Source organism: Helicoverpa zea, chromosome 20 (genome assembly GCF_022581195.2).
Source record: "Helicoverpa zea isolate HzStark_Cry1AcR chromosome 20, ilHelZeax1.1, whole genome shotgun sequence".
NCBI lineage: Eukaryota > Metazoa > Arthropoda > Insecta > Lepidoptera > Noctuidae > Helicoverpa > Helicoverpa zea.
In genome coordinates this window covers 493,163-503,046 of record NC_061471.1, presented here as the reverse complement: position 1 = coordinate 503,046, position 9,884 = coordinate 493,163, and the positions used below count along the sequence as shown (strand labels likewise).

The 9,884-nt window shown below is 37.5% G+C and overlaps 1 protein-coding gene across 1 annotated transcript; it reads right to left on the bottom strand.

Moving 5' to 3' along the window:
• Positions 1–1,195: 1,195 nt before the first annotated feature.
• Positions 1,196–9,760, bottom strand: LOC124640139 (dentin sialophosphoprotein). The gene is made up of 5 exons (XM_047177802.1): positions 9,437–9,760; positions 6,781–9,345; positions 6,435–6,575; positions 4,233–4,457; positions 1,196–2,409 (listed from the first exon to the last, which is right to left on the bottom strand). Exons 1-5 carry the CDS (start codon positions 9,456–9,458, stop codon positions 1,991–1,993), a joined length of 3,372 nt encoding a protein of 1,123 aa, XP_047033758.1. The 5' UTR covers positions 9,459–9,760; the 3' UTR covers positions 1,196–1,990.
• Positions 9,761–9,884: the final 124 nt, after the last annotated feature.

Below are 9,884 nucleotides of genomic sequence, written 5' to 3'. Positions count from 1 at the left end.
GGTACCTAATAGTGTGGCTACACCTTGTCGTCAGTTGCCAGTCTCACCTACTTCACACAACTTTGTGAGAAAACAAATAGGTATGGTAGGTTCCTAGACTAGTAAAAACTTTGATATCTTCTTCGTATGGTGAGTCCATACGATAAGAAGATATAGAACATAATGACTGTGAAAATAACACTTGCCTGTGTTGCGTTTGCCCGGTAAAATGGACTGGCTGATTTTTGTGTATGGATGTAGGCTCGGCAACCAAATATACTTCACTACCCTTCGTCAACTATTTAAATTTTGCAAAAAAAATGTCATTTGCTTAGGTAGTAGGAAGGCGGAGTAAGGGTCAATTCCCACTGAAAGAGCAGCGGCCGGCAGCGGCCGTAAGAGCACGGACAATGTAAGAGCGCGGCCCGCCGCGCTCGCGCTCAATCACTTGCATTTACGGCCGCTGCTCTTTCAGTGGGGATTAACCCTAAGGCCTTCAAAGAAAGTTGTTAAGATTAGATACTGCCGCTAGTAACACGGCGACAGCCGGTTCCGTGTACATTATTCAGTTTCCAATCCATACATGGCCAATAATAGATATTGCAGGCCATATACCAAAGCCCAGAAGCTATAGTATCAAATAACGTAACATTTGTCACATGGCTGTGGACAAGGTTTATCAATAAAACCACAATATACAGTAGAATCGTTTAATCTGTTAGATATCTATAGAACACAATATCGATACATGATTACGACATGGCATGCCTATAAACATTGTTAGTATTAACAAGTTAATAACTAAAGTGAGTAACAATTATAATAATTAGTCAAAATTAAAGGTGGGTTAATACTGAGAGGTTTTGTCCTTGTTCGAGAATGCAGAAGCCCTGGATGATCATGAAATATCAAATTGATCCATTAAAATAATTAAGAACGAAAAATTGCAACACAATTTATAAAAAGAGCCTTCAAAAATATACCTAAAACCTTCTCCAAAGTCTGGTTGATTATTCTGCTGAAAACCGCATCGAAATTGGTTCAACAGAACACGAGATAATCGCACACAAATATACATACATACGTGCAGGGCAAACTGAGAACGTCCTTGTTTTGAAGTCGATTAAAATTAAACATGTGTAATGACATGATGAATTACGTTGAAAACATCTTTTCAACAGCCATTTTTTTATTTTATTTATTTATTTATTAAGTATAAGTGAACATTCAAAAGCCGTGTCTAGTACAGGCTTAATACCGGTTGCCATGGCAACTGCGGAGGCGTAGAATGCCTAGGCTTTACAAAATGAGTCACACAGAGCACGTATATCGTAATAACATTGTGCGGGTATTGACTGCGACACTCTGCGGCCCCAGCAAGGACAAAGGGCTATGCTAAGGTTTAGATATATTCTCTTGTAAACTGTTGTGAAGCTACCTAATAGCGTTCGTAAAAATATCTCTCACACACGCATAATGTGCATCAATGAGCTTTTATCGGCGCTGTCGGCACTGAGTATGCATCGAGCTTCTGTTTACAAGATAATATATTTAAACTGTGGCCATGCTATTGTAGCACATAGTAAAATATCTGAGTAAATATGGCACCGTCTCTAAAACTACGCTGTGTATCAAGACAGAATATTTTATAAAAAACAAAAATTCAATTCGAAACTTTTACAGTCAGTTTATGTTCAGAGTCCAGACTCTGAAAACTATACTACAAATTAATTAAATTACATGCAAAAATGTCCAGATTTTTACATGAGTGAAAAAGCAATTTTGTCACATTATATCTAAGGTACCGAGACCCCTGGTTGCTAGACCTTCGTAAATTTATAAGGGCTGAAACTCAGCCACTGTAGGATGCAGGCCAATAAAAAAAAATGCCTTTATAAAATGACGAATATCTAGTACCACGAGCTCCAGATCTACAAGCTAACTTAACATATTTTCTTCCCTTCTAACAAGGTAAAATTCAACTCACCGACCTATCCCAAAGGGACTTATTCTAAACCTGGTCTAAATTACGCAACTTCATCTGCAGTTCAAACCTCCTATTAGTCCTGACGCCTTTAATGACAGTTCTATTTTCGTTCCGTTTTACGTTTCGTCTTTCAGTGAATGATTTCTCCCTCATCACGGTGGATTTCGCGACCTCCCGTCTGACTGAGGTGGCTCCAGCCAGAGATGGTAATACTGCTGGCCGAGGAAGCACCCCATTGGGTTTCTCGACTGGCTTCTCCTTGGTTTTCTCATTCTTGCTGGGTATGCTGAAAGGGTTGACGTCCAGGTTGAGTTTGAAGCCGAATCGAGTGAACCCTGGCCGTAAGGAGTCCAGAGTGGGAGGTTTCTTGGTGGGAGTATCGGTTTTGTCCTTGGGCTTTTGATTGGTGGCCGGCTCCTTGGTTTTTGGTGAATCTGTGTTATCTGAAAATGGAATAAAACCTTTTTTATACAATTTGAAATATGTGGTCAGATTGTCACTTACCTCAGGTTTCCAAATTTTTGATATTATGTTCCTAAATACTTTAATAACTTCTATGGAATACAATTGAAATATGACAAAAATAACTGGTGAAAGTTCAGGTTTTGCGGTGTGTTACTCAGTACAATATTCGCGGCGAGTCATATAGAATAAGTCGAGGATCCGATTCCCACATGATATTATTTATAGAATGTTGTTCGCAACAACAATGCCACCATTATGTCGCAACTTTCATCTTATTTCTAGGTCAATGCAACTCCGATACGTTTATTTATATTTTATCTTATAATTTTGCTGCATCTCATTTTTATTAAATGGAGAAATGTACCTAAATATATGACGTTATATAGTCAACATGCCCTGTCCTATTTATTTTCTAACAGACATTAGTTTTTTTTTTATATCCATACCTACCTAATATTTTTCAAATTACAAGCTCTATGAAGGTAATTCTGTTATCATCGGAAGGCCCCAGCGTATTTAATATTTTACAGTTTAGTAGAACATAAATGTGATTCACAGATGACATCACTCTTCTAAGACAGAAATACCTACTTCCAAACCTAAATGTACTACATTAAGAACTACATAGATTTATTTATCTCCAAAGTAGCCAGTCAGCACTTTCTATGACTCAATACAATTTCCCAAGAAGGCAAAAAAACCGATAAAAAATATTTTTTTTTCCAAAAACGTAGACGCACTAGATAAGCAACATGTGTCATTTATGTACACGTTTTCCTAGATAAGATATGTTCTTGTAAAAGGGAGCTCCGACCGTGGCGATTGACCAATCGATATTATGATAACACAGGATATTATAAATCAGGATTACTGGAATCGATAATGTTATGTAGTCAAACTGAAATTTATTGAACTCGTAAAAGAGTGGATTGTTATTTAAATGTTATCTGTAGTAATAGGTTTTATCTATGTGAATAGTAGAGATCAAAGTTTAAAGGTGCTTTGCCATGTTAGCTGGTTAAAATTGTGGCGTAAGGCGTTTTTATTCTTCTTTTTTTCAAAAAAGCCTGCTTAGCTGTCATATTTTCTGATACGAACTATATGTAGTGGCTTTCATGTTGTCACTGGGTGTGTTAAATTTTTCTATAGGAGACACATTCCTACGAAAAACTTACAGAACCCAACCCGACCTACGAACATAGCCCCTAGCTGTTTCCCTCGGTTTCACCCATATTTTCAAATAGTTAAATATTATTCTTTATAATATAAGTGACTTTAATGCTGGGCTACCTGTATCCTCATACAAAGAGGCAATAACTACGCCATCTGCAACTAAACGAATTTAATCACTGTTTCTTTGATAAGAACCTATTCCAGATTTCCTTATCGATAGGATTTACCTAATTAATCAATGTGGAATGCATTTATCTGGCTATTACGTTTTGATTATGACGTATGCGAGTCCACCTGCGAACGTTGTAGTGTTCAGTTTGTAAAAAACTTAATTTAAGTATTAGAAAACGGATATCCTAGTGACGGCTATCAGTTTGATAATTATTACGCATTTAGACTAATATACCCAGCTTATATGTTATTCTGATGTCTAAGCAATACCTGTCAAGTTTATCAAAATCTGCGTGAAAATATAACAAACTTACACACACAAACTTTCGCCTTTATTATGTCATAATGATGATAATGTATAAGCTATTATGTCAACTTTCCTAAAATTCCGTTCAGCCGTTTGCGAAGAGGTTATAAACTTTTGTCTCTATGATTGAGACGTAACCAGGCTACTTACTCTTCGGGCTGATCCTGTCCAGCAGACCAGGAGGCGCAGTAGGCGTGAGCAGCTGTTTGGCCCTCTTGGCGCGGCGCTCCTGGCACTCGTCCAGCGACTCCATCTGAGCGAACTGCTTCTGATGCAGGGCTGCGAAGTTCGGCAACTTGGTGCGGGAGACTTTGCTCTCTGACTTCGGCTTTGATGGTGTGGTAGCTTTCTTTGGAGTCAATACTGCTAGTTTGCCTGTGGTGTGGTAAAAATAGGCTTATTGGTGATGAGATACGGTATGGGAATGAATTTTATGGTATAAAAGCAGATGTCAAAAGAGTGTAAGACTATTATGTGAAGATAAGGATCTTGAACCTAGACGCAGGGAGAAGTGTTTTTGTGCTTTAGAAACAACTTCTCCCTGCGTTATATGTTATGATTATGTTAAAAGGACATCATTTACTAAGCTTCGTATAGTATATAAGTAATTTAATAATTATAAAACATTGAACTCCTGGCAAAAGAAAACATCAAATTCCTGGTTGTGTTTTCTTATCACTCTTGTTAATTCGTCTTCCGGAATTCCATTAAAAAAAAACAACTTAAACTGTCGCAGCAAATTATCCTCTCGTCAATAAAGCAAAAATCAATAAAATAGGGTAATTACGCACGTTATCAATACCAAGTAGTGGCGAATGATAAGCGAACACGTAGCAATAGGTACAACAATGCTTGCTATCTGATATGAGTAATCGAATCACTTGGCTGGTGTAAGAGTTATAATTTTAGCATTTTCCTTAATTTTAAGCAAGTTCTAAATAAACAAAAAAACATTCAGAAAACACATAACATCATCATGTATCATCTACATATTTATTCAATACTAGCTGTTTCCCGTGGCTTTACTGAGGGAACTGCTTTCTACACACGGTTAGTTGGCTATGTGATAATCAAGAGTTTTAGCTTCCTGTATACAAAATTTTGTTCAAATCGGTCCAGCCGTTTGTGGGTGTAGAACAAAAATATACACAAATTCACAAATTCGCCTTTAAATATTAGTGTGTTATAGCGCTAATGAGCAACTGAAATAATGAAAACAGCCGCCTAACCCCCACTGTCCTTGCTAAACAATATGATTTGATTACGTAAGTGAATTTCATTAGTACCTCGGGGGCACATCTGATGGCGATTAGTGTAATCACATTAGTAGAGGCGTTTCAGCTAATTCAGGCCTGAACAGGATTCGTGCTATGAGAGTTAGCGTAGGCGCTTCACTGTAAAACTAAATCCCAGCGCGAACCATTTGCGGCTTATTTACAATATATAAAATGTTACGTTATGTTTCCTAGTTGGGAGTGGGCCGAATTATATACTTATTATGTTTTTTTATGCTTTTATCAATTAAATGCGTGTATGAGCCTAAATGGAGAAGCATATTACCACAGATATTACAGCTATTAGTCTATTTTTTACTGGCTGTTCAAAAATATGTTTAGATGTCGAAACAAATTATGTAAATATGTATGTAAGTGTCTCATTCAATTCCTACACAATTTTTATACCTACTTCATAAGTACAAGTATCATCATCATCATCCTCTGAGCCTTTTCCCAATCATGTTGGGGTCGGCTTCCAGTCTAACCGGATTCAGCTGAGTACCAGTGCTTTACAAGAAGCGACTGCCTATCTGACCTCCTCAACCCAGTTACCCGGGCAACCCGATACCCCTTGGTTAGACTGGCGTCAGACTTACTGGCTTCTGGCTACCCGTACCTAACGACTGCCGAGGATGTTCAATGACAGCCGGGACCTACAGTTTAACGTGCCATCCGAAACACAGTCAATGGTGTCTAAGATATACTTAGAAAGTACAATACAAACTTATAAAAGTTGCATTGGTACTTGCCTGACCTGGGATCGAACCCGCGCCCTCATACTTGAGAGGTTGGTCCTTTACCCAGTAGGCCACCACGATTTTTTCCTTTTTATAAGTACAAGTATATTCAAAATAAATCACATTGCCCAGTTTACAAGACAGTAGGTCAGACAGGCAGATGCTCTTTGGTAAACGCTTCTTATAGGTCAACTGGAACCCAACTCCAAGCTAGTTGAGAAATGTTTAGTGGGATGTTGTAGTGATATGTGGAACTTGCAGTCCTAGGCAGGTAGGCAGTTGAAACACAGATTTGGCGTTCAGACAAACTTACATAGTGTATTTATTATATAACCTACCTGTGGCACTAGCAGTCCTGGGCCTGGACAGCCGATCTACCGACTGCTGCAGGTCTTCAGTGAGGCGCGAGCGCTTGACCCGCGCGTCCTCTACGTCGCTGTGTGTGTACGAGCGCTTGCGCCCCGGACGAGAGATTGACGCTGGAAGCAAGGTAGGTTGGGTAAGTATTTTATGTTATGATAAAGGTAGGTATAGGTATTATATTCAATGTATTAGTCATCAGTCAGGCGAATATTAGCATACTTTTGGATATAGATATGTCCTCTTCTTACATGTCATAATGTGCTGGTGCTAGTAAGAATATGAAAATATGTAGTAAAATATGTAATACAAATGTAAACTTACCACTGTCTTCGAAGACGAAGCTTTTGTTAGAGCCCTTCAGATTAGACTTGATAATCTTCCTCTTCTCCTGTGCCACAGCAACCGGGTTATCCACTGGACTGCAGAACATTACCCTGGTCATCCTCGGAGCTGGGTCTACCCCTTCAGGATGCTTCTCTATAGACCGAGTCACGTTCATCATGGACTTCTTTTGGGAACTCTTGGTAATATGGTATGGAGTACAACCAGCAGTGGGGACTGATGATTTACGTTTACTTGGAGTCAGGACCTCAGCCTCATGTTGTGTCTCCGCGCTCTCTTTGGTGAAGGTCCCTTCTCTCTTCAAAGGTGTCTGTGGTTTTGGAGTCTCTGGTTTGCTAACTGAGACGTGAGATTCATCCAAACTGCTCTCGATGAGTAGTGGAGTGGTGTTGACTATGTTCTGAATGTGTTCAGAACTTTCATCACTTGTGATGCTGATGCGGGAGATGTCAGACTTCTCACTGACACTACTGTTATCAGAACTTATTAGCGATGATTTAGAATTACTTTTAAGATTGACATTTTCCTCCACATCAATTTTCTCAAAAGTAGTGTTTAGAATAGTCTGGATATCTTCAGACTTAGACATTCTTGGTGACTTCCTTTTCAATTCATTTTCAGTGTCAGTTGGTTTCTCAAACGTTCGGTTGACAAGATCTTCTGAAATAGTATCATTTTTGTCAAATGTGCTGCGTCTTATAGATCTCCTCTTTGTAGCAGAACTGGATATGATATTCCTATCCTTTTCGAAGTCTTCCTTGGTCAGACTGGCTATGGATAAGTTACTTTTGTCATAAGTTGCATCCCGTATGCTTGACTTTCTGGTCATCGCACCTTTTTTGAAAACATCAAAAGAGGCAGAGGTGTCTTTTTCAAATGTAGCATCAGATTTGTCAGTTTTATCATATGTAGTATTTACACTGGTCTTATTCGTTCCTTTAGCCATAGATGAACTTGCCAAATCTTTGTCAAATGTGACATCCAAATGTTTGCTACTCTTATCAAATGTTGAATCTTTTTTCTTTTCATTCTCGTTATCTTTTTCAAATGTTGTGTTGAGTACTGTGTCTTGTTTATCAAATGTTGTATCTTTTATTACTGACTTCCTTCTTTGTAGCTGTTTACTGGAAATGTTAGAAACATTTAAATCAGTATCAGTAACTTTATCTAGAACATTGCCATTTGTAATTGAAGTATTGCTTTTGTCAAATGTTGAATCTTTTAAAATAGTTTTGCTTGCTTTAGAATTTTTCTTAGAAACATTTAAATCAATGTCTGCCATTTGGGAATCTTTTCTTGTCATAGATGTGTTACTTTTATCAAATGTACTATCTTTCAATATTGATCTTCTTGTTTTAAGATGTTTACTGGAAATATTTGATGCATTTAAATCAACATCTTTATCAACTGTGTCTTTAGTAATTGATGCATTACTTTTATTAAAAGTAACATCTTTTGCAACTGAATTTCTTCTTTTGTCAAAAGTATCATTATTTATTGTTTTATTTGTATCCTCTGGTTGTACCGTTTCTTGTACTTCATTAACAATAGACTGTCTCCTTCTTAATTGTCTCTTTGAAGTATTTAAATTACTTTCTTCATCTTTCCCAACATCATCACCATTTACTGTTGTATTAATTTTTTCAAAAGTTACATCTGTCTTGCTAGATTTCCTTCTATTTAGTGGTCCATTGGATAAGTTAGAGATACTCAATTGGTCATTAAGATTATCTCTTGCCACTGAAACAAAACAGTCCCCTACAGTGGTGTCCTTAGACAACGACTTTCTCTTAATAGTATCTTTGTCAAAAGTATTATTCTTGTTAACTTCATCAGGTGCAACATTTTCTGATGCATCATTTTTGTCTTGGTTACTTAGTTTTTTGTTATGCTTGAAAGGAGACTTGTTGACTTTTTCGTTATTTTTGTATGGGCTGCCCGCAGCACTGTGGAATGAGTCAACAGACATAGTGCTCCGGTTCAATGTACCATTTTTAGAAGTATCATTTGGTATGATATCTTCAATGATGATGGAACTTGTCTTCTTTCCTTTTTTCTTCTTCTTTTTAGACTTTTTAGCAGGCACTTCCTCAGCAGGAGATGGATCTTCTTCAACCTTCTTCTTTTTCTTGCCTTTTTTAGATTTAGGTATGTCTGTAACCTCAGCTGGTACATTTTCGTGGTTCTCAGTGTCCTTTGTATCATCTGCCTTTTTCCCGCGTCGTGACTTTCTAGTTAGATTTTGCACTTCTATCGATGGCGGTAAAAGATCACCAGTTTCAACAGGATTTTGTTCTTTGAGAGCGTTTTTACGTAAGACTCGGCTCGTTTTGGCATCGATCTCCTTTTTGCTAGCTGCGTCACTGAGTACTTCGTCGTCAGTCGGGTAACTCACGTAATTGTTACGTTTTTTGTTTTTAAATAATGAAATGCTCAGGTCGTCCAAATTTTCTTTCACTCGCTTGCTTCGAGTCTTCCTTTCACTCTTCACAGAAGGTTCTGGCTCCGTTGGGGCCGCTTCTTCAAGTAAAGATGTATGTATTCCTGAAAACCATGGTCTAACTGTTACAACTACGCCTTACACACAAATACACAATTTTTTATTTCCAAACAAGCAGTGTAACATAATACTTACGTTTCCCAGATCTTGTAGACATTTTGTCTGCGCAATATTGCTAGTTTTTGTATTGTATCAATGTTTATTCACACTGTTTACATTTGTTTTTCACATTAGCCGTTTATAACGTTTACAAAATTTCAAATTGTTTGACACTTGAAAGTATGGTCCTCAAGTCAAAATAGTGTCAGTTTAACGTATGTATGATTATTGCAGATTATTGCCTGGTACGTTTTTTCCTTAGTATGTACATTACTACGAACCATAAAAATGGGATTTACGTTTATTAACAAACTTATTTGGCAACAAAATAATTATACAATGTCCAATCCAAGTAAAAAAGAAAACAAAGCTTCCCAATATTCCTTTTGGATTGGATCTCTCAATGGACCGTACCACCTAGATAGTGTTGTCATCAAAAACTTTTATTTTTGTCGTTTCTTTATTTTATTGACTACTTTCATCA